Source organism: Onychostruthus taczanowskii, unplaced genomic scaffold, assembly GCF_017590055.1.
Source record: "Onychostruthus taczanowskii isolate IOZ18803 unplaced genomic scaffold, ASM1759005v1 scaffold2, whole genome shotgun sequence".
NCBI lineage: Eukaryota > Metazoa > Chordata > Aves > Passeriformes > Passeridae > Onychostruthus > Onychostruthus taczanowskii.
Window position 1 is genome coordinate 19699895 of NW_024499239.1, and position 25923 is coordinate 19725817.

General features: G+C 39.8%; 1 protein-coding gene across 6 annotated transcripts in view; it reads right to left on the reverse strand.

Annotated features, from left to right (window-relative positions):
* The window catches only part of ABLIM2 (actin binding LIM protein family member 2), a 130688-nt gene that overhangs the window by 62947 nt on the left and 41818 nt on the right, over positions 1 to 25923 (reverse strand). For all 6 annotated transcript variants that reach the window (XM_041402751.1, XM_041402747.1, XM_041402750.1 and 3 more), the window contains exons 3-6: positions 19142 to 19325; positions 8979 to 9094; positions 4997 to 5123; positions 2837 to 2930 (exon numbers count right to left, since the gene is read on the reverse strand). In XM_041402751.1, the coding sequence (XP_041258685.1) occupies positions 2837 to 2930; positions 4997 to 5123; positions 8979 to 9094; positions 19142 to 19325 (521 nt within the window). The remainder of the gene's footprint in view (positions 1 to 2836; positions 2931 to 4996; positions 5124 to 8978; positions 9095 to 19141; positions 19326 to 25923) is intronic.

Below are 25923 nucleotides of genomic sequence, written 5' to 3' on the forward strand. Positions count from 1 at the left end.
AGCAGCTCCCTTGGGAGAGCATTCCCCTGCCTAATAAGTATTGCTGTCAAGACTTCCCCCCAATTTAAGAGCAATTTGCCCTATTATTTCTGTGTTTCTCCAGATAATATTCAAGATGGTAAAAAGAAATACTGATGTTTTGAAAAATGTGTCAATATTCCAGACAACTCCACTCACTAATAATACATCCTATAACAAAGAACAGGCATTGCTATCTTGTATTTTCTCTGTCCTCCTGACCAGGAGATACACAAACCTATCAATTAGCCTGCTAGTGACAAACAGACATGGAGTTTGATACCAAAAGCAGAGAGAGAGAGACAAGATCAGCCCAGTTCCAATCCTTTAGAACAAGTCCATCTGCTGCACACAAACAACAAATGCCTTAACCACGTTAGCCACGGACACGCTCTCTGCATCCTTTCAAATCTGTTCGCTCAGACCACGACTTTTTGTTTGGCTTCCTACTGAAATAAGTGTGTGCACTGCCTCCTCATCCAGCTGCTCCACACTGAAACTCAATGGCTGTTTTAAGTGATCCCTTACAGAGCTCCAAAGAGTCACGGAAATGCAGGCTGATCACCATGGGAGAAGGCTCACAGTGTGAGTCACCGCTTGTGAACAGGCAGTGGGCATGTACAGAAAGCTCTTGAGATAGGTCATGGAAAAACAGAGGGGATGGGAGCAGATATCTTGGGAGACGTCATGAGGAATAGGACCCACTGTGACAGCAGAATGCTGGGACATGTGACATGCACCCATGTTCAAGCTTCATTAGCTTTGTCGCACACAAACCAACAAATTTCTTTCTACAGAAGAAAATTTCTTTTTCTATAGAAAAAAAAATTACAGATCATAAAATTTCCAGGTTGTTCCAACAAGTGTCCAGACACTAAATGTCATTGTATTGCCATTTCCTGCTCCATTCTAACCTCAACCTCTGTTTCCTGTTTCACAGTGATAATATCTGTGCTTTTACAGATGCTGAAAGTCCTTTTTCCTCATCTATTTTTTTAAAGGTTTTGGTATCTTGCATCTGTATTTCTTTCACAGTTAAATGCCACAGATCAATGAATGTAGCTCCCAGCCTGAACCAGTACCAAAGCAAGATGAGGATCAATGGTACAGAGCTGTCCTTAGAGCAGCTCCGGGGAATGGAGAGGAGAGGGACACACACACTGACCAAAACCATCATATATAATCTGTCATGATAAAATTCCTACAACAGCTTGCAAAAATTAGCTTTTCTCAAGTTTGTTACTGGCCCATCTACCATAAAAACAAGGAACTGTCTCCCTATTCAGTACACTCTCACCAAGCAGTCAGAAGAATCACCTACATTCACATGTGCTCCCAGGTCCCACAAATCACACTTGGTACTGTTACTATGCAGATCTTTAAGGCTTTCTTTTTTCTTTTTATTACCCACAGAGACAGTAAGGACCCAGCTCTTAATCACGTCACACCACATGCTATTGTTTAACCATACTGCAGGTAAAACATTACCACAGAAAACGAGCATTCTTGCACATATCTCAAGGCAAGAACCAGGACAGAAAAACACAATATTGTGAAGCCAAGAGTCAGTACAGAAACTGGAGCTTCTGTTCTTCTCCTATCTCAGTATTAATCACTCTTTGTAAACTGCTCTGAGTAAGTGCACTCCAAATTTGCCACAGCTTTAACTCTTCTCTCTGCATCCACCTCTCTTAATTACCTTCACTTTCAAATCACACCCCCTTTTACTCCCTTCCATTCAGTGTCAATGCTTGACGCCTCTGAAAACAGTTATACATAACAGCTTCCACTGGTCACCTTCTACATTTTTGAAGGCTTTAAGACATTTTCTTTTGTTTTGCCTCTTCCAATTGAGACAATTGTGTACAAAAAAAGTGAGAAAACTGTCTTTATACTCTTTCAAATTCCCTTTTAGAAATCTCCTTTCAGAGAGGTCTGTAAAAACATTTGTTAATGGAAAAGTCTCTCGTGCCTATGCTAACACCTTATCATCCCATCCAATACAGATTCCATCTTGCATGGATGCTTGACCATCAGTTCCTAACAAGTTGTAATTGTCCACCTCTTGGACAGGTAAGTCTTTCTGTGACTCCAAGCAGATCTTTCCCTGGTGGAAGCCCTTTGGGATTTCTCCAGGCTTTCTTAGCTGAAGAGAAAAGAGTGAACTGAGCAACTCTTCCTAACTCCAGTACTGCTTGGACTTCACAGGGAAAAGCAGAGAGAAAAAGCAGATAATCAATGACACTGACAGGGTGTCAATACACTTAGATCCAAGGATAAATTTTATTCTGATAAAATGAATATATTCATTTTGTGACACTGGGTCAGTTATATGGAAATTTTTGCATAATGCATAAACATACCCCTACACTAAACAACTTCCTGCTTCTTAGAACAACAAGTGCAAAAAAATCTGCCACACAGTTAATTTCTGGTTGCAAAAACACAGTTCAAATAATTCACTTTACTTTTCAACAGCTTCATTCCAACTTTGGGGTACACAAAAGAGAATAAAAAAAAGCAGAAATTTCAAATGAGTTTAATGCAAGTTTTAAAACAAGCCTGATAACACATTCATTTATTACTTCTGCTGCCTGAACATTCCCTAGTACCATAAATACCCATTTAGGGAGTTTGTGTATTACCAAATCATTAACAGAAGAAACAAAAAACCTGATTACAGAAAAAGTTCCCCGTATTCAATAAAAGTAACATGAAGCTGTTGCATTAACACTCATTTGTGAGCACAGGACTAAGCCCAAAAGAGCCAGTCTTTTTGTACACTTTGAGATGTGCTTGAATGAGAGGTTTTCCTTACCTCGAGCACTCTTCCTGTGATGTACTTTTCACAGTTGTCACACCTGATCCCAAACTTGGCATGGTAGTCTGTTTCGCAGTACGGAACCCCATCCCTAGGGAAGAGAACAGGCTGTACAGATGCTGCTTGATGTAAGCTTACAGTTCCCTGGGAGATGATGCATCTAAAATTTGTCAATGTTTCAACACTTCATAGGCTATTTCTGAGCTTCCCTGCCTCCCTCATAGTCATTACTATTGTAAAAAGCTGAATAGTAATGAACAACTTGTTCATCTCCCTTGTTGCTAAACTCAGCCATCAGCCTTGTAATAACACTCAGTCTCTGAGACCCTCACACCACCTGTTTAATCATGTTACCCATAAACTTCTTTCACGTGTTTCCCCCCTCTGGAAAGATAGCTATTTCTACACATTACTCTTCCCCTCTTATCATCTAATTCATCCAATTGATGTATCATCTGATATATGTATTACCTAATCCTTTAGCTGAGACTGCAGAGAGCAATTTCTCAAATATCTTGTCTGTAAACAAAGTTTGGATAAGCATTTAAATCTACTGGGACTCCTGACTGGACTAGCTTAAAAACAGTCATGGATCAAGCAACCTGGGAACTGCTCCACAGAAGCCAGCAATGACTCCAAGAATTCAGCCTGAGCAGCAGTCTGCTCATGCATGATGTAAGCAGCTATTTCACCACCAGCAGTGAGTTAAGATACAATTTAGAGATATGAAGAAAAAAAACTGGAGTCTCAGCTTTTATTTTAAAGTGTCAAGACCAGAACATTTGGACTATTGCCCTGACAAGAACCTGTTAATTTTACATTTTACAATTTTACTAAATTGCAAATGTAGATCATTAAACTGATGAATGGAAACAAATTGCTGTAAGAAGAAACTGGATACACTTCTCGTGCTTCAAAGTTCAAGATAAACATAGTTAAATATGTTTTGTTTGTTATACTAAAACAGCCCATGATCAGACAGATTTATCAGTAGAGGCATAATTTTATCAGACATTTCCTTGGAGAAACATAGAAATTAATTTTATAGCCTGGAAGTTGGATTTCTTAGAGGCTAACCTAGAAGTTATCACAATAATTAATTGAATTAAATAAATACAGGATGTTTCCTCTCTTGAGTTATTTTGTTTGGCATTTAGCCTTTTAAAAAAAGATGATTTTGCAGTAATTATATCTTTACAATTTATGGGGGGGTTATATTCAATAACAAGCAAAAAAAGCACTGTACTAAAATACAGCAGACTAGCCCAGCATTGAGACAATGCAAAACCTTACTTAAGAACACCCTTTTAATAAATATTGTTCTCCAGTGCAAGCTGTGAAATTAAATGTTGTATTAATCGAAATCCAAAGAATTGTTGGAAGTCAGTGGGACACAGGCTCTGAAATTCCATCATCTCTGGGCACTGGTGACTGAGTTACTTTGAAGTATAAGAAAATTTCAACATAACACACTTCTCTGAAGCAGCAATTAATCCCAGGTGCCTTGGCCAGTGAAAGGCCTGCATGTCACTGGCCTGATCCAAGTGCTGACATGGGACGTGGTCTGTGTGTGTGCTTTGTGCTGTTTCTCAGTGCTGCCATCACATTCAGTCCAAAGCTGACAGCACGAGGGTCTGGAGCTGCACAAAAGCATGGCATGTACATCCTTAATGAACTTCTGGCTAACATTCTTCTTATGTAATGCACATAGAAAGAACAGTACCTGCTTGTTTACATTACAGCATCACAGAGAGCAAAAGCATAGGTAACTAAGGGCAAACATTTGGGTCTTGGAAACATATTCCACCTGCTGCCTCTCTAGCATAGCTGCTTTGTCAAGTCCCATTCCAGGTAAATGGAAAAATGTTACTTCTACTTTTCTCCATTTCATTTTTAAAAATACAATTTAGGTAGTAATTTAGCCAATAATCTCTAATATATCATATATTTCTGAATATATATATAAAATAAAATAAAGGTAATGCAATATGCATTTCTACATTGCATTACTTCATTATATTATAACAATATATATTTATTATATTTCTATATTATGCATTACCTTTATAACTTTACAATGCAAATAAATGCAATGATAAATTAAGTATTTGGCAATAAAAGAATGCTTAAAAGAGGTGAAAATACTCCTCTACTTACTTGCTGATATACTCTGCATTCAGCAGCTTGCCACATGTATTGCACTTGAAACAGCCCAAATGCCAGTGTTTGTCCAAGGCGACCAAGGACTGACCATTTTTTATTTCTGAACCACAGCCCCCACAATCTGCAAGAGAAAAACCCAAATGAGTGAATCACACTCTTTAGGTGGTGATGCAGCAGTTGGCTACAGCAGCACAAGGATCCATCAGTGTCCCAGTACCAGCTCACGAGGGCTCCCCTGCTCACTGGTGGATGGCAAGTGTTGCTGCCCTTGGAAAGCTCTGAAATTGCTACAAGAAATGCATCATTCAAAGAAAAAAGCTGATGACTTCCATTTCCAAGTGACTTCGGCTTTATTTTAATTCATTTATACTGTGTTAAAAAAAAATGAAGTTTTGCTGATTGATTTTTCAAGCATCGCAAATCAGCCTGGTAAAAGAAATAAAAAAGGCAAAGAGTAAAACAAATAACTGATTCTTCATATTAGCCTTTACCTTTGGATCTGCAAGCTCTACTTATTTCAAAATTCTTTTTGCAACTATAAAAAAATCCAAGCTAAAATTCTGGTATGAAATGTCCTGTAACCAGTAAAAACACCAATACTTAACAGGCATTAGTTGACATTTCAATATGTGGAAGTGGTGGCTGTCTATATAAATATTCTCCATAAAAATTCACTTATATAAAGTGAATAAAGTTTTGTTTGCACCTCTTGAAACTTATAAAGTTTCAAGAGGTGCAAACAAAAAATACATGTAAAACATGCAATAACTGGTAACAGAGGTTAGTCTATGTTGGTTAAGCAGGCTGTAGGTAAACTAGCTATGCTCCCCAGAGAGAGTAACTGAGAACAAGACTTTCTGGGGGTTTGGTTGCCTTTCTTTTTAACAATGGAACATTTTGACTAAGCTAGCAAAAGCCAAACCTACAATCAGTTTCTGCCCTCTTCAGAGATGTTACGTAGACATGGGATTTGGATCTGGTTCTCTATAACCCAAATGAACCCTCTAATACCCTACAAGGTCCATCTCTCATTCACTCTTCACTCTATAGATTTTCTGTCTATGGATGATTTTCTTACTAAATGTTAAAATAGTAGAATATGTGGGAAAAAAAGGGATAAATGCCAGTGATAAATTGATTCTAGTAGCAATATATCAGTAATCTTCTAATGCTCCATAAAATATCTTCCATCTCAAGGGAAAAATACATTGTATTTTTAGGAATTCTTCAGATATACCAATAATTTTCTAGAGAAAAGACAAAATCTGGAAGACACTTAATCATTCAGAAATGCCAGGAGAGAAAACAAACCCATAACAATGTCTTATGGAAGATAAAGCTATGCAAAAGCATTAGAAAGATTTATCTAGCTATTAAGAAAGAACTCTCAACCTAGGATCTCACTAAAGCATTTAAAGTCTACTTAAAAACTTTCTGATTTAAGACTGTATTTCATTGGTTACATGACCCTAATGAGACAGTCTAAGTGAAATTCTAATGTTTCATTTCTGAGCACACAATGATAAAGCATAGTTTGTATTTTCCTTTAGTGGATTTGGAATGTATTGAGGGAGCAATAATGTGTCTCTTTAATGTTACCCTCTAGAGCACCAGTACCTGGAAACAAGCCTAGCACAAAAGCATGTGCACTACAGATCAGAACATTTGAGTTTTGCTAATAACAAAGAACATTTGGGTGTGTGCCTGGTTTTAGTCCCTGCAGTATTCTACATATCTGTTGTTCAACTGCAATCAGAAATTTGTTTGTGATCTCCCCTGTACCGGGGATTCATCTGGAAATCTAATTTAATCTGACTGCTTGAGGGTTTATTTCACAAACTGAACACAACATCATGTGCTCAAATGGCATTCACCTTTCATCTGCTTTAAGCTTGGGTGGGCAGAAATGCAGCATTTCATGAGCTACTTTTTTTTATTCCCAACTGCTGTTTTCTCTGTAAAGTGGCAGATAATTACAAACAAATATTGTGGTTACTATGCCAACAGTGCCTACTGATGCATGTCCTTGTCTTCCCATCTTGGATGCAGCATCCTTTGGTGACTCAACTAATTTCAAGCAATAACTCTGCAGAACACATCAATTTGCTGCTACATGTTAATATTCTTCCTTGAGTACTCTCTCAAAATCAACACTGTCAAAAGAGGTTTTCAGAGCTATTATTTTATAAAACAAAACAAAACAAAACAGAGAGGTGGGTACTTATATAATAAAAAATTCAAGCACTCAGGCAGAAAGCAAGTATTTTACATTCTTCATTTCTTCCAAATGGAATGCATGAAGGAGGTTAGAAGCAAAAGGGGAGGATGAAAATAGAAGGACTTGTCAGAGGGGGCAGTGATGTTGAGAGCTCAGTGAGTCCCCTAGAGATGTTCTGAAAGCACTGCTGAGATAAATAGGCTGGGGAACAGCACACATGGTACACATCAGACAGTTCTGAGACAGGAACAAACCCAATGTTGCAGCGGGTCAATGTACTACTCCTTCCTTGAAAAAGTTTGCCTGAGGTCATGTTTTTGTGCACTACTAACAGGTGTTGCTAGTTTAAAGCATTAAGGTCTTTTCCAAGAAAGCTCTTCTCAGGAGACACACCATTCACTGCTCTATGCAATGTGTGGAAAAGGCAAACTTTTATTTTCCAGGGTCAGGTTTTGCCACAGAGACGTGCTTGCTCCCAGGGTTGTTTCCCTCTGAGAGAAGTGGTTTGCTGAGGTTTGCAGGTGTCTGTGCTCTGGGAAGGCTCAGTGCAGTGACCCAAGAGAGCTGAGGAAGTGCAATGGCAAGAAAAACTCTCCAGTGTGTGTGTGTGCACAGAGAAAGGGAATGTAAATACATTAAAGGATTCTGTACCACAGATAATCAAATGAACTTGTCCTGTCAGTACTCAACCAGGGTAATAACGTCCATTGTAGCCAAAGGCACTTTTCACATATGAAAGATGGCCAAGAAGGATCCATCTCCACAGTAAGTGACAAGAGAAAGCACCTAACAGAGAGGGCCAACCTATTCCCAAAAGAGAATGGCATTAGCAAGAGGAATCTGTAGAGCATCTCACAAAGCATTCGCACAGCAGCTTCTGCTGATGAACTGTAGGAACGAGATGGTGAAAACTTCTGTGAAGAAATGTGGGGCAGGGAAAGAAAACACAAAAAAAGGAGAGATTCCTCCCAGAAGTGGGCTAGATTTCTTACACAGGAAGATGAGCAGCCCATGGAGCCCCTCCTCAGCCATGCTGAATCCAAGTTGACATAACAGTCATTAAAATTTTTTCTGTCTTTGCTGTTTAATTGAATTGCTGCTGCTGTTTAATTACATAAAGTTAGCAGTAGACTCTTAAAGCATGGCAGCACTTTATGAGCAAAACAGCAGAGGAATGGAGTACAGAACAAGACCATCCCTCTATGATCTAGTGCAAAGAAGTTGCTGTGAAAAGACCACATTTCTTTCCCATAGTGTTTGTAACTTCTGATAGTGCACAATAGTCTGAGGTCAAGGTGAATGACACCACTGACATTTCATACATTAAACCCCTTGCTGTGTAGTATTTAGCCATGCAGTCCAGTCATTGATATTTTCTGAAGCAATACTAGAACACTTAAAAATCACTGCATCTCACCTTGGCTTTTATTTCAGATGGACTTGAACTAAATCCTCAAAAATATTAGCATCTATATTATGTTTTTCCCAAGTAATTTGATTTAGTTCATTTTAATCAAATCTTTGAGAGGTTCAATGTATTGTTAATCCTATAATAGCACCATCTGTGATTCTTTTTAATATCAGACTTCCTTGAAAAACCACCCTATCTTTTTTAATGTGGCTATCTCAAATTTCAGGATACCTGCTATACAGCAGAGTAGTAGAAGTTCCAGTTGTACATACCAGTGTAAAATTATGTTCTTGAAACCTGTGCAGACTAAGAAGTACTGACTGAAAAGAGCAGAAATCTGTACTTACTCCGCAGGTTCTGTACAGGGAAGGAGCCAGTGCTGCTGGAAGGAGGCAGGGAGCATTTCTGGCAGATGCATTCCTTCCCATTAAAAGTTACCCGGTCACCCGCAGGGAAAGGCAACCTACAACAGCAGAAAACAAAAGCAAGCTGGTTATGCCTTTATTGAAACTAAAGTCTCGTGTCTTTATTGAAACTAAATATCTTTCTGCATAGGAACTGATTATACTCTCGCTTCTTTTTCTCTGCTTGCCCAGTTCTCATTCAGTTTTCCAGCCACTTAAAGGCTTAAGTATCAAAGGGGCATATCAAACAGGCAACTTCAAATGCAGATGGTTACAGCTTATTAGGAAAAATAATAATATCTAAAGATACAAAAACACAGTGAGTACTCAAGTCCAAATTGCTGTGTATCTAAGAAATGTAATATCAGCCAGAGTTCATCACTAACAGGATCAGTTACAGAATGAAAATAAAATTGGCATTACAGGGAGTTAAGTAGAGGCAAATTAAGCTGCTTTTATGTTGTTAAATAGCTGCACGAGAGTGATGACTTTTATACATTAAAAATCAGCACTTGTCCTCACAACTTTTATCACATCAAAGTCTCTCTCTCAATCTATGTGCTCAGAAAGCAAATGTGATTGAACTCTCTAAGGGAAAAAAACCTATCCCAGTTATAAAACCCACAGTGTCTACATTATTTGTTTTCCCTATCCAACACCAGCTCTCCTTACACTTAATTAAATCATTCCTTTTATCAATGTTCTTAAAACAAAAGCTCTCTGCTGTGCACTTCCTTATCTGGGCACAGAAACCACTGAGGCTTTTCCTCCAAGGGAGCCAGATGGACAAATCACTTCACATGCAGTAAAGGATGGTGAGGATTTAGAAACACATTTCACTCCACCCAAAGTTCATGTCCAACTAAATCCCTACCCAAGCTATCAAAATATGGCTTAATGGGGCACAAACACAACACACACCTTCTGCTTCATGGTGAAGTCCATCTGACCACACTATTTCATTAACATTTCATTAAAAGCCACAGCATTCTCCCACAAATGCTATCAAATTCAAACCAATTGTGAGCTTGTCTCCACTACAAAAGCTACACAGATACATTGTGCTAAACTTAAACATTGTTTTGCTCCCAAAACTGCCTAAGAGATGCTCATTCTACACTTGAATTACACTTAAAAGAATTTTTTATTACTTAGAAAAAGAACAAAAGCAATGCTGTTCTTTGTTTCTATATAATGTTACTAAAATATATTTGAAACCAGCTAAGTGCCATACATTTTGGACCACTGGTGATAATTTAAAAAATCGTGAGGACAAATGAAGTGCAAATATTATCTCTTTTTTTATATCTGATAATGAATTCTGCATTTCACCTTTTTCTTTCTCAAGTTTTTATAGTTAAAAACATGAAGTGTAAATATTATCTTTTTTTATATCTGATAATGAATTCTGCATTTCACCTTTCTCTTTCTCAAGTTTTTATAGTTAAAAAACTTCCTACCTTGTAACTCAAAATTACAATAAATAAAAATACTTTATCAAAATAGCCTTTAATATTTCTTTACTCTCTGACCCAACTAAATGATCTGTGCTTGACTCTGGTACAACAAGGTCCAACACCAAGCTAGTATAGATCCAGGAGGCCTAAATTTCCATCTGTTTCAAAGAGGATTGTGTACCATGAATTTTACTCAATAACCTAGCCAGAGGACAACACTGTCTCTATCATGACAGGCAGGAAGTGCTGGAGCTGCACTCCAGTGAGCAAACCTGTCCTGTCTTGCAGCAGCAGCAAGCTTCTGTGTTATATATTCAAAAAAAAACCTCCCAACACTATCTTTTTAGGTCATAACTGTTGTCTGCAACAGATTTTGATACTTTTTAAAGTCAGAGATAATTCTAATACATGGAATAATAAAATAGCTTATGAACTCACATAAGAGTTGAGGTTGGAAAGGACCTCTGAAGGTCATCTGGACCAACCCAAAGCTTATTCAAATGAACATATATACATTTGAATAAAATTAGTAAATGTGACACACTTCTATATAGATAGTAAAAATTCATTACTAATTACCAAAAACTGTCTCAAAAATGGAATGATACAATTCAAATGCTGTCCTAGTTTTCTACTGCAAATGTGAAACAAGCCATTTAATCATGTTTTATTTTTAAAGAAATATTACAAAATCAAGCCTAGAACTTAGCACTGCTAATTGACCTGGAAAGACACAAGCCAAGGGATTTCAACCATTCCAGAACTGAGACAAGAACTTGTATCCAATCTCCTGCATGTTTTCAGGAAGACATCTCATCTTGACTTACAGATACACACAGTTATTATAACCACTGGTAACCTGCCCCAAATTAAATCCCACAAAAGGGTTTAATTTGTACTGACACCAGCACAGAACCACCCTGGCATCTGCCACTGCTATGCACAGCTGCATGCCCTGGGCAGGACAGTTCCTTCAAATGTGTTTTGCCCCAGTCTCCATGGGAAGCAAGGCTGGGCTCAGCTCGTGACCCAGCTGGGCTCCCATGAGATGCCTCAGTGAAACAGCAGCAGCACCATTCAGTGCTTTGCACCATTGACAGTCCTGGGGATGGTGACACACTGGAGCTGTGAGCAGTCACTGCTCTGAACAATGACTGAGACTACTGAACAACCTTGCATATAGTAGATAAGGAGCAGTAGGGAGAGCTACAGTATATCTTATAATTACATCTTCCTGACCCAGGGATGTACCTAATGAAGATCCAGCTGAACTTCCAGTTGAGCACAGAAGCCCCTCTCAATGCACCAAGCAGCAGCTAATGTAGAAGCAGGGACTGCCCACTTGGAATTGGCTCATCTCATCATTGTCTAAGCAATCAGACAATCTAAAAGGAATTAAGTTAAAACTAGAGGAGGAGAAGAGGATTATTGGCCTCCTATGGCACAAAGAACCAGGCAGATGACACCTCCAAACATGCCACAGCTCACAGGCACCACAGCAAGTCACAGAGCCTCCTTAGATGGCAGGGCACTTAGGGGGTTCCTAGCCCATAAAAATACTGTACTTGGTTTATTTTCTAAGAGTTCAGTAGCTAACGACTGTGCCTTTCCATTCCAATGTGAGACAACAATATTTTCCATTCTTTATTGTTCTCCAAATATGCAAGACACCTTGTTCTAAAAAAAAACCCAGAGGAAAGTTCCTTGCAGCTGTCCACCCCAAGGTACAGACAGACATTTCCTCCCCTCACAGGTCTTCTAAACCCATAAATAAGTCTCAAAGTTTGTTTCACTGTCTTGTTCACTCAGAATTCATACCCAAGACATTTGACAGTTTTCCTGTACAGCTGACCTCTCCCTTTCACAGGCAGCTCTGCTCAAGCATTTCAGTGCCAGTATGAGTGAAGGCACAACAGAAGGTGGTAACAGCCAATTAACAAGGTTTCAGTTTCTGAGCTCGGTAAGTTGTGAGCAGGACTATATATAGAATTTTAGGCTAAGAGCAGCATATCTGCCTTCAAATACAATGATATCTCATCACCAGTCACCCACTGAACACTGCTAGCTATTGCAAAAACCAGAACATGGTTTTAAATAGCTACTTATCCTTTAATAAATATTCAGTGAGATTTTCACAGTTGGATAATCTATTTTTAAAATGAGAATTAAGAGCGTTTTTAAAGCAGCTCTCTCAAATGACTTGCAGAATTTTAATACATCCATGAATCATTTCCCAACAAATTTTGTTTTATCCACCTGCCTACAATATTTGCAAATCCAGAAAAAAATCCGGAGGTGACCAACAAAACTATACTGTAAAACATCGAATCACCGTCAGCCTAATCCAGGGTAACTGTGCGCTGATACCAAAGGTCTTGTCTTTATCTGCACCACATCTCAATCTATGCAGCTGTGGGCAAGTCATTCGAGTTTTCTGGGAGGGACAAAAAAAAAAAAAAAAAAAGGGTTTTTTGGCTTGGTTTGGTTTTTTTTTTTTGGGTTTTTTTTTTTTTTTTTTTTTGTTTTTTTTTTTGTTTTGTTTTGTTTTTGGTTTTTTTTGTTGTTGTTGTTTTTTTTTCAGAGAAGATGGATGCCCATCTATTCTTTAAATTGCTGATCTGACTCTGTGGCTGAACCGTCAACTAAATTTGATATATGAAAATTAAGAAAAGCCTGGTCAGGCTGTTGAGAGAGTGAAGCTATTCATTTCAGTAGGTGGCTGCAGTTACACCAGGTCAGGTGTAATGTCAGACAGCAACCTAAGGACCAGCAGGATCAAATTCTGCTCTAACTTGTACCTGGTACAATCACATCCCTCAAGGTGCTCCATAGGGATGTATCCCTGTGGATTAAAATGATGATACAAAGTGGACATTGAGTTCTATCTACCATCTACACAAATTTCAGTGGGGAAAAATGCTAAATCCTGCAAGCAATGAGGAACAGCCCCATGCACCAGTGCACCACAGGGGTTAATCAGCTGGAAAGCACAAGGAGATGTGGGGTCCCAGGGGTCACCATGCTGGACATGAGTCAGCAGTGTGTCCCCACAGCAACTGGCCAGCCACCTCCTGGGAGACACTAGTGTAGCCAGCAGATACAGGGATGTGACCTTCCCTGCTGCTCATCATTTAGGAGACTGCAGCAGGCACCATCTTGGGCTCCTCAGGACAAGATTTACCAGAGGGAGATGAGGGAATGTGGCCAGGTGCAGAGCTGCAGGACACATGGGCAGGCAGGGGCAGCAGCAGATGTAGCTGCTCAGGGGAGAATGTCTCGCTGTCTAAAACTACCTGATGACATGTACACAAAACTGGAACCACGCTCTGCTCAGAGGTAAAGAGTGAAAGGACAAGAGACAGCAGACATAAGCTGGAACATGGGAGATGTCAACTCAATATAAGGAAAAAAAAATACCATGAGCTTGTTGAATGCTGGAACACACTGTTCAGAGAGTCTGTTGGAAATATCTTAAAGGAATGCCATCAGCTGTCTACTCAAACTGGACTTGCTTTGAGCCAGAGGCTGGACCACAGGGCCACCACAAATCCCTTCCATTCTACATTATTCTAGGGCTGTAGGGATGCTCCATATAGAACCAGAGAATCCTAGAATCACTAAGGTTGCAACAGACCTCCAAGATCACCAAGTCCAATCTTTGGCCAAACACCACCATGCTCATGTCATCACACAGTGCCATGTCTACTGATTTCATGAACACTGCCAGAGATGGTGACCCCATCACCTCCCTGGGCACGCTGTCCCAATGCTTCACTCCCTTTTCAGCAAAGAACCTTCTCCTGATATCCAATCTGAACCTTCTTTGGCACAACGTAAATACATTTCTCCTTGTCCTATTGCTGGTTGCCTGGCAGAAGAAACTGACCCCCAGCTCACTAAAACCTCCTTTCAGGCAGCTGTAGAGGGCAGTGAGTACCCCCTGAGCCTCCTTTTCTCCAGATAAACAACTCCAGTACCCCCAGCTGCTCCTCACAGGACTTGCCCTCAAGACCCTTCCTCTAAAGAGCAGAAGACCTAAACCTGAAGAGCAGCACACCGCCATCCCTTTGATCAGGAAGAACCACATATTGATAAATGTATTTGGTTCAGAATCAAAATGCCAAGAACACTCAGGCTGACTTCAAAATCTTGGGCTCAAACACCCTGTAGGTTTCTACAATACCTAGCAGCATTTAGTGGGTGACTGGTTGTGAGATGAAGAAGACCACTTCATGAGATGTCTTAAGAAGCACCAGGTACTGCTTAAGTAGAAACCAAACCCTTTCCAAATTCAGCAGCACTAAAAAAATTGAGCAAATAAAAAGGTTTAGCATATTCAAAAAACTCTGTCATGATTGTTATGTTTATGGAGAAACTGAATTTGATCTTTTAATTTTCAGTATTATCCTAATATCTTAAGACATACATACATAAAAGATGTGAGTTCTTTCTAGAAGTAGCAGTGTTATATACGTAGGATTACACAATCTTCTGCTGAAAAAAGAAAAGAATTTCAGCTTTCTCATTTTTTATATTCAACTGCCTGGCCAAAGTGAATTGCCTTCTTGAAGACAGTAGAAGTACAAATGGGTTGAAAGAGGTTTTATAGCTGGTTTGACAGGCAACCCCTTGAAGAATATGTATCTGCCTCTTTCCTCCACATACTACTCACCTCTAAATGGCACATATTCAGCTTCTGTCAAGATGCTGTTTTAAAAGAAAACTTCCTGAGCTCATAAAAACTTAAATATAAAAATTCTGTAAAGCAAACACAAACTTGTTTCCTTATTAATTCGGGATGTATGTGCTAATCTATCCTCCACCTAGGGGTCAAGTTGTCTTCTCTTTATCATTTACATGCCACAATTTTTTTCCAACTTTAAAGTACAAGAATACTGAAACTAAAGGGGTAACTATTACATACACTCTCCCAACTGGGTACATGAACACCAACCCCCCAGCTTTACTAATTACAATAATATCCATAAAATCAAATCCCAGTTTATTAGTATTCAGTGAACACACAACCTACAAGTGACAGAAATTGTACTCTAGGGACCACATTACATGGACCATTCATCTTATATATGCTTACTAAATCTATAGGACTTGTTAACACACTAAGACATCTCCTGAAAATTCCATTTTCAGACTATTATCACAGGTATGATGACCTATTTCTTTCTGAAAGACTCAATGTCCTGCCCTTTCCTATCCTACATAAGAGCCAAACTGTCCTGACTGTGGCAGCCATGTAAGAAGTATATGCACTATTTTAATAAAACTAAGCTTCTATTGCTACAGCCAGCCTCAATTTTCTGCCTCTTTCTATTTCACTTTTACAAACACTTGAAGCTTTTGAAGGAAATGTCTTTGGCAGCCCTCTGGAGGACACAGCTCCTTCCAATTAATGAAGCTATAAGAAGATTGCTCAGCCACTTCCTGGGAATTCAGAGTAAGCATTTAATTTGCAACAGTTTTCAATTTATGTTGTTATTTTTCCACTCATTCTTAGTTTTAGGCATTATCATCAAAAAACACCATAAGAGAAAAAAGGTTTCATTAGACTATGAACAGCACTGGAAGAAGAAGGGATTAAGCCCTTAATCTTTTACTCCAGCAGAGCAAACACGCAATTTGATTTTGAACCTGATTTTTTTAAGAGCCACTTGGTTAACACAAGATAGAGAGAAACAATCAAACAGGATGGCACAATATATTGTACTTCTACCAGTTTTTCTCTGAATACTATTTTTTTTTCCCCAGAACTTAGCTTGTGGCAGCCCTGGGCAGTAGGGTCTGACTCCCAAGAAATGCCCAGGGCTGAGCTGGATTCCTGACACTCTAGCTTTTTCACAGGGGAGGGCAGCAGGTTAGAGATGCAGTGCAGAGGGTACAAGGAATACAGCTCCCTGTGACACTGGGCCATGTGGCATCCAACAGTGAGACAACTGGGCTTGGATTGCTGGCTTTTTCCCACTGCTCCTGCTAGCTAGGTTTTCCCACTGATGCTGCCATACACTTCCCACATGTTTCTATTCAAACCTTAACTTCTCTGAAAATAAGTGGATAAAAAGGACTTGCTACTGGCACTGGTTTACTATGCAATGTAGAAACAGTTTAGAAGTGTTACTTCAGCAGCTACAGAAATAGGGGTTGCAGAAGTGCTCATTTAAAAGGATTTAACGATCCTGCAGCATTCTGGAGAAATGTGTCATGAGTGCAAAATGCCTTCTGCTGCCAGTGTTTTCATGCTGAAGATGGAAAGAGCCTGGCTTGGTTTCCATGAGAGCAGATCAGCCCCACTGGCAGGCAGTCACCACCTCCCAAATTCACACCGCTCTGGAGGTTAGATTTCTAACACAGCACCCACATTAAAGTCTGGCTGTAAAAGGTAATGCCAAATGCAGTTGGCATCATCCACCAGCTACTACTGACAGTGTGCCTTGGCACAGTATTTAAGGTTTCCTCCCATCTGTAAAAAATGAGGGCACAAATGGTTCTCCTGACTCTTCCCACCAGGGGAAATATCAAGGCAGAGAGCTTTACACCATTTCCCCCTCTCTTTTATCATTACTGTTTTTTAAACGAACAAACAAGTTCCTTCTTTTGGCTTAAACAACATGTCTTTACAGCCTACCAACCTTACTTTTACTTTTTATTTAAATAAATGCTGATGATGTTTAGATAGGATACCCTTCCCCATAAAAAACACAGGTTATGTCTGGCTTGCAATGACAGGGGTAATTGAAGCTGATTTAAAGCATATAAACACATGACAGGATTCTTCTGCTGCTCTGCACCACAAATCAGTGTTACAACCCCCCTGGGAGACACTAATTGAATCCTGCTAGTCAGCAGGGCATTTGTTGGCTCTGATGAAGACAATATGAATTTGTGTGTCCTTCCAAGAAAAGCAACATAAGCAGATCTGGGTCTCTCTACTGAACAACTAGAAGCAGCAAAATAGCATTTAATACAACTATTTAGTTATACAGAAGGTTAGGGAACATCTCTGATTTTATTTTTTATATGATATATTATTGTATTAGGAACTTCATTTTTAAAAGCTTTACCACATCCTCATCACATTGTATTTGCAGAAAGAATAATTTCACAGTGCTGCAATTTAACTCACCTAATAATTAGTATTTAAAAATAAATATTTTAGTCACAAGGAAAATTATCCCAAATTTCCAGGGAGACAAAATACATTGTATCACCAAGCTCTAAATTTTCAGTGGAAGGACGAACTAAATAAAGCAGGAGTTGATATTTCCAATGGCCTGAAACCCAAGATAGGTAGTTTCTAAGTACAGTAATACACAGTTAAATACATTTCTGCTAAGCTCTAGTGGTGTGACTGAGGATACAAGCACGTTTAGCCAGAAAAATGAAATCAACCAGTTTTTTGATTTCTCTTAAATGAAGGAGTACCTCACTTTATAGAAGGTACAAGTGCTGAGAATAAAGGTACCAAAAATTAGCTCTGCTCATGTCTAGAAGAGCTATAATACTGCCAGGCTGCAGGCCAATAGCATGTGCAGCCAGCAGTTAATTAATGAGATACACCTGAAGTCATTTTCCTTTACTATTAAAAGAAAAAATAAAATATTAAAAGAATTTTAGGATTTTTCTTATCTTTACTCTCCACATTGGTTTTAAGTATCCAAAAGGAAAAATTGCCTATTGAACAGATCAGAACTTAGACAGAATTTAATATAATAAAGGCTTGTCTATCTCAGAGACACCCCTCTATCACAGCTACTATTATTATTTGTGCAATTGCTTTATTTAATTGAGATTCTTTCAGGAGCCACAGCTGCTCTGGAATTTGACATCCTGCTCCTGTATCAGCACCAGAGGATTCCTGAGCTCCATGGGCCAGGCTGGCTGGGCTGGCAGACAGCCACAGCGATGTGGCCATTCTGGTTTGGGACTGCAGAGTCACCTGCATGAGGCACCAGCACACAGAGCACCTAAACTGTGCTGCACCAGTGCCTGAAACCCCTTCAAAGTGGGGCTGCTTTTCTTGTACTCCTGAAAGCTCAGGTTTAGCCAGAGAAACTATGACAGCACTTCCATTTGCTCCAAACTGATAAAACAGCAGTTTGAAGGTTTTCTGAAGGCTAAGTGCACTTCAAGCTTCTTCATGAAGTCCTCAATGGATATGTTTGTGCTATTTCTACACAAGATTAAGATGCAGGTCAAAATGACATCTGTCCCTTGTATTGCTGAGTTTGGGACCCATGTGGGAAATGATCCCACTGGACTACACTTTAGTAGTAGCCTGCTGAGGATTCAGCCACTGGCTCTGGAATTCTCTATAACTTCAGGCCAACAAATGACCAAATAGCAGACACCAGAGAAATCAGGTAACACTTGGGGCAAAAGATCTTACAATGAAGACAGTGGAAGTTTCTAAAGTATTTTGAAAACATCACACGTAAGATAATATAAAAAAGAAAAATACATGTTTTTGTTGGAAAAAAGGGAGGCACTCAAAAGTACAGATTTCTTTTTTCTTTTTAATTCTGCAATTTTTTAAGGAGTGAGTAAAAGAAAACCCTGTCTTGAGGCTATAGGTTAGAATGTCTGGCATTCAGGGCATTCTGGTATCAGAAACATAACTTCATGTAGAAAACCTACCTGCAGACAGCACACACAAAACAGTCTGGGTGATAGGTTTTGCCCAGTGCTGAGACCACTTCTCCCTCAATGAATTCATCACAACTGAAGCATCGTGTGCCATAGAGTCTCTGGTAGTCCAAAGTACAGATGTAGTCTCCCTGTCTCACAAAAAATCCTCCTTGAGCCAGGTCACATCCACAAGCTGCAGAAAGAGAAAAGGCAGACTCAGAGGGCAAGAAACAAATGCTCTAAGATTAGGCTGATTTTTCACCTGTGTTCTGAATGGTTCATAGTGGAATATTTAAGCACTTCAATGCATGGGCTTATGATCACAGAGCAGATGTGCATCTGAAAGACTCTACTCTTATAGCAAACTACATCAATCATGCATTTTGAACACTAATAGCCTGGATGGACTTATTTAATGTAAAAATGTCAACCTCAGTGCAGCAGCTATGAGTACAAAGTTAAAGTCTGAAGGAGTTGAGCTCAGGGTTACCATATACAACATCCAATATATGTAACAGGTTAAAAGAAATGCATAAAGGATATAAATCTAAAATCGAAAGCACCAGTTTTGCAAAGAAACATCTCTGACAGATTACAGGTGTTTGATATTCCTCCTGGACACAAAAGGGTTAACTAGTGCAGTCTCTGAACATGGGGGCTGATGCTCATGGCAACTGTTGCAATTTCACAAGTTAAATCAGTTTAAAGCAGCTCTCATGCTCACCTGATGAACATCACTCACTGGAGGCACCTCCAGGTTCATCTGCTTCTGCCAAAAGTAAGGTTTTAGTCCTTCATAAATGTAAATTTCTATTTTTTAAACTAAACCTGTAGGAAAGGGTTAAAGTTGATTAACCAAAGGCTTGTGAGACTGTTCAGGAGTTTTCCTCCTTGCACCTGGGATGGAGCTAGGCTGGAATTTTGAGAACATGTAAGATGGGAAAGGAGAGATACTTTCTGGTGAAGTCACGTATGTAGAATATGATCATCATCCACATTGACCAGGACCTTTGAAAACAGGCTTGACTTGATTTAAAAGAGAACTTGACTTCAAAGTGGTGATTCTGCTGCTGTGTTGACTACTCCTTTTCTGCAAGTCACAGCACCACACTTGTTACTACATACTTCTGCTCCTGGGGATGTTCCTGTGGGAATGTGTTCCCATCAGCAAATGGTGTTTACAGTCAAACGATGCTGAACCACAGCAGTGTCACTACTCACACACAGCCCACAGAAAAGGAGTGGGAATGTTGCTTATTAAATTTGGGTTGCATGTACAAAACACTGTGGAGTTGTTCAGTGCCTTGGTCCCAAAATAGCAGAAGTATCCATGCTTCTAAAATTCCAGATTGAGATTTACACTGAGAGTGCACAGGCACTTTGGCTTCTAAACGTAAAGCCTGACAACCCACACCCAAGCCTGTTTGCAATGTCAGAATCAGTCATCAGTCATCTTGCCCCTAAACTACAAGAAAATGGTCCAACAGAGGTGCCCAAGGCACACAGTAACACATACAGAACAGAAACCCCAAGAAAGCAGAGAATCCAGATCATTCATTCAAAATTACATCCAATCACCCTCCCTATTTTATAGTCTTTGTTAACTGTAGCACAGGAGGCCTGGGCTCAAGGCTCTCCTTGAACCCTCTGAGGGCTCATCCCTGTGTGGGATTTCAGTGCTCACCATTCTCCCTGGAGATGACCCTGATTGCTAGGAGTCAGAAAACAACAATCATGTATTAGTGTATTAAAACTGTATTAGTGCCTAGTCATGGGCTCTAATCTTTCCTATAATTCAAAATAATTCCAATTATATTGCATGTGTCACGGACAACATGGATTAGATGATTTCTATTCGAACACATTGTTCATGTTCTCTGTCTCACAGGCTTAACACATTTGCTCTAACATTTCTCTTTCTCACCTGTGCTCTCATTTTTACGAAGGACAGGCATTTTGAACAGACTTTCCAAAAATCTGGCACAACTTGCTGGATATCATGAGTTTCTTTCAGCCTATATATTTCAGCTATCTATGGTGTCACAGAAGCGGAGCTCAACTGTGGATTCAGGATGATGCTGAGCAGCATGCTGAGCTGATACTGATGCCCAAGAGCAGTTCTAAATTGCACCATACAGTGTTTGGACTTGTAAAGTGGATCATAAGAGAAAAAAGTTAAAAGGACATAACTGCATTTCTGAAAAGAGGAGGGAGGAATTATGTCCCTAAATATGTTGCTCATGCTGGTTGTGGCACACCTGAGTGCCGAGCAGCTGGGCAAAGACACCAAGAGCCACTTGGGGCTACAGAACAGGCACTGGTTAACACATTTTGCTGTGCACCATCACAGAGGGACTTGCAGCTGGGCTTCCATAACCAGAGGAAGATTACTTGATAGCGTAGCCACAAATTATTTGCCACTGCTCTCTTGTGCACTTTTGTCCCTGTTCACCTGCTAAAATGAGAGATAAGCACAAGCAAATCTATATTTATAGTCTAAATGGAAGCCAGGCAGGCTCTATCTCACTGTGGCTAAGAGAGGCTGGTGCAAGGTTTGGGGCACGTGGGGTCAGCAACAGTTTGGCAATTGGTGGCACTCTGTCTCACCCTGAGGGTATTGGCCCCTCTCTGGTCTGTCACTAAAGCAGTCTGCACTAATGCACTTAATCCTGGCTTCTCAGGAAACCCTGCAGTGAAACTGCTCACCTAAAGAGAGCCAGAAAAACAAGTTACTGGGACTTCAAAATAAAAATGAGCTCGGCATCCTCTCACCAGGCCCTTTCTGCAGCACCATCACTTCAGCCTCCCCCAAAGCAAGGAGTGGCTGAATGACCATCACCACCAGCTCTGCTCCACAGGCCACACCTTCAGTCACAAACATTTGCCTGATCCTTCACTCTCTGAACCATCTGATCCAGTGTACCTTGACACCCAGCTGACCAGAGAAAAACACAAGCATTCCAGTTAAATACTGGATTGGATATTAAAACAGTCATGCTTTAAAGCTGAGAAGAGCAGCTCTGAAAAGAGACCCATTGGCCTTCCCTCAGGTGAGATGCTGTGCCCCTTGCTGCCTGCTTATGTGGACAGAGACACTGCCCATCTGAGATGATGCTGCAGAGACAAGAAAAGAGGAAAAGAAAGCTGGAGGAAGTCTAGGGAGAATATCTGAAGGCAGCTACCAGATCTTACTCTCCTAGGACAGGAAATCAGCATTATTTCACATCCACTCCCACCTAGCATTTGTCTTCCAAAAGTAGTATCTGGAGGAAGGGTTATTTTTAACCTAGAAACAGTTTTCAACAGTTTCTGGAGTTCATCTTAGTGATAAGAAAAAAGCACTGAAAACAGTAATTATATTAATGAAGAGACTAACACAGAGTAACTCATCTTCTCATCTTGGTATTACCTTGCATACGCAGCAATGCCTTTTCCTGAGCAGTTATGAGCTTTAGAAGGAAATTTTATGTAGTGAATAAGTGTGTGTCTCTTATTCTTATGATATTTAGAAGCAAGCCAGTACCTGGACGTGCTATGGGACTTGAGAGGGACAATAGCCACACCATTTTTAGGGAGAGTATCTCAGGGTGGCTTCTCTTACAGCTGGATAATTCCACTTTTCAAGACAGTTTGCAGTTACCTGACACCAAAATACTTCATATACAGATTCAAGGGGTTCCTCTACTGGTTTAGAAACTGACTACTTTCTTCCCTAGCATGGTGTCTGCAACAGCACCTGAAGCCCTGGAATTTATGCAGTGTGTAATGGTAATGTTTTAAACTAAAATAGGTGCAATTTAGACAGGATACATGGAAGACCTTTTTTTAAGTGGGGCTGGTGAGACACTGGAACACGTTGTCCAGAGAGGTGGTAGATGGTTCATCACTGGAAACATTTAAAATCAGGTTGGACAGAGCCCTGAGCAAACTGATTTGGTTGAAGATATTGCTGTTCATTCCAGGGGAGCTTGGACTAGATGACCTTTAAATGTCCCTTCCATTACGTTATGATTTTATAAGAACAATAGCAGTTAATCAATTAATCAATGCACTTTAAGCACATTGCTATTCCCCTACTGTATGCCATCAGTACTCCATTTGCAGTGTACAAATATAAAAAGCATCTATTTTCTGTGCTGGCAAATGAGACTACTGAAAGTAGAATAATTTTTTGTCTGCATGCTGGGCCTAAAAACCAGCTGTGTCCTGAGCTGCTTGGGGGATGCTGTGCTCTCTGTGCTGCTGCACATTGCAGTGGGCTGCAGCAGCAGCAGGCACTGCAGCTCTTGTCATCCCAGCAGTGCTGCTCTGCTGTCAACGTGCCAGACAAGCAAGTGGTTTGCTTACATGCAACTCCACATATCAAGTCTGTATTTTTCCTCCCATTTTCTGCCTGATGTAAGTTAAATAATTTTTTTTTCCTCAGCACCGTGGTTTGATGTCCACTTTGGTATTTTCCTCCATCCATGAGAGGGATGCCGCTGGCTGAGCATGATCCCAGGAATGACACATAGTACACTGCTGATATTAATGTAGCTCTTTTGGCAGCTAAACTGTATGTATTCATACACCACCAGTGAAGTCTGGGATCCCATTCTCCAAAAGCCCATTATCACGTGGAACATTTCTCCTGTCCACTATGCCTGTGAGAAGGAATCGGAACCACCTGGCAAACTTCCACTGCTTTGATTAAAGTTCAAACTGAACTGCAATTAATCTGAAGCAGTCTAAGCTCATTTCCAGCAGATGGCTGTGACTCTGATATTCCTTCTTGAATGGTCTGGTGTGTTAAGTCCAGAAAAGCTTTTCACAAAGCTTTTGGGGAAGTCTTTCCCAGGTCCAAGTTTGCTGGCCATACAAATACTGGCATGGGAATATCATCTCAGTTAATTCACACCTCAACCTTCAGTCTATAGGTGAGCAGCAGTAAGACAGAAGGAACCTTGCAATGGGGTATATAAACCACACAATTCAATCACTCTTCCGTGCACGAGTGATCATATGAACTGTCTTTCCAAACACATCTGTGAAATCAAGAATGCTCAAGCCTGTCAGTCATTGGTAGTGTATTAGCAATAATTTCTAAAATACCATCCATAATCTCAAGGACTTGAATGACACCTCATTTTGTTACTATCCAGGGCAAACAAAAGCAGCATGCAGCCCCAGAAAAGTCTTGGACAGATCTGCTGGTCTCTTCTCCAGCTTCCAATCAGGAAATGCAGGAAGGCAGACAGGTCTGATGGAAGAAAACCAGCAACATTCAGGAGCAGAAAAGATACAAAGAACTGTGGGGATATGTCATATCCTGCAACACCTCACCATGCATATGTAGCACTGATAAAGCTATAAAGGATAGAGAGTACAGCACCTACACAAGCTCCCTGGCTACACTGGTCATGATGCCCACAAATTAATTTGTGGACTAAACACTTCAATGCAGGGAAATCCTTTGAGATTCTGAACACTCTTATTATAAGATTGACAAAACATTAGAGTGTACCAATTAAAATGAAGGAGAGTTTAGAAGTTTCCTGTGCACTATGTACCTTGACTCCTACAATAAATGGGAACTACACATTGAGTAATTTTTCATTAGAAAGTGCATTTCTATTTTCCTTCTGGAGCACATAGTTTTCCAACAGCTTAGAGACAGGGTTACTGCCCTATAAAAGCTCCCCCATAGTCTTAGAGATGAGCAAGATCCTCACAGCACTAGCTATGTGGCTGTTTCAAACTACCAAAATAATCCCCAGGAAAACTGGAAAAAAATGTCTCATTTATACTATAATTTCTTATTTTAAGGACTCCATCTGGTTATTTAAAATTTACAAGTATGCTAAAGAAATTTAAAAAACAGGGTAATGTGCTTTAACCCATTTTAAACCTAATAACATCTTAAGTGTCTATCATAAAATACTGCAGACTAATTAAAACAGGTTTTTAAAAACAATAAAATACAATAAAACCCACAACCCTAAAGAAACCCCAACATGCAAAGCAACAGCACCAAATATTTTCAGATTTTTTTAACAGTGCTTTGGGTGCCAGTTCCAGGTTTGCAAATGAAGTCCCTGCTCTATTCACAGATACGGCAGATGGCCTTGTGTTAATGAGCTGCAGCAAGTGGGAGGTGGAATAACACCACTGTGGCAGTGATGAATTTTAGGCAACCACTCTCTCTGGGTCTCAGTAAGGCATCACATCACCTTAGTGCACTGAAATGCCCAGCAGCTTCTCCAGAGACCTGCTGTATCCCTGCTGTGTCCTCAAGGGAAAGACATCACACAGTCTGGAAGTCCCCTGCATGAAGACATCCTTGCACTGACTTTTTTTTTTGCACGGAGAAAACCTTACCCAAAAAGAGAACTTGAGTAATTAAAAAGACTCACAGGCTTTTTTAATAATAATAATTCTGTGACATTATCTAATGCGGGCTGAAACAGTGTATGTTCAAAACTTCTTTATATGAATAGTATGTTTACTGTCTGCAAAGGTTACATAGATTTGAAAATCCTATCCTCTAATGAGTACCTACCTTTCTACTATAGTGGACTAGAAGGATGCAAATAAGGAGTAAATAAATTGGAAAACAGAAGCAACAGAGGTTTGGCTTCCTTTGGTGGGTAGTTAGCTACTTTCTACTGAATGTTATTAAGACATTCCTTTACCAGTACTCATAACCATGATTCCTCCCATTTCACCATGTTTTACTAATATTATGTATTTATTAAATTTGTGAAAAATACTCTTAAAAAAAGATTCATCAGACTCTGGTTGAAATATATATG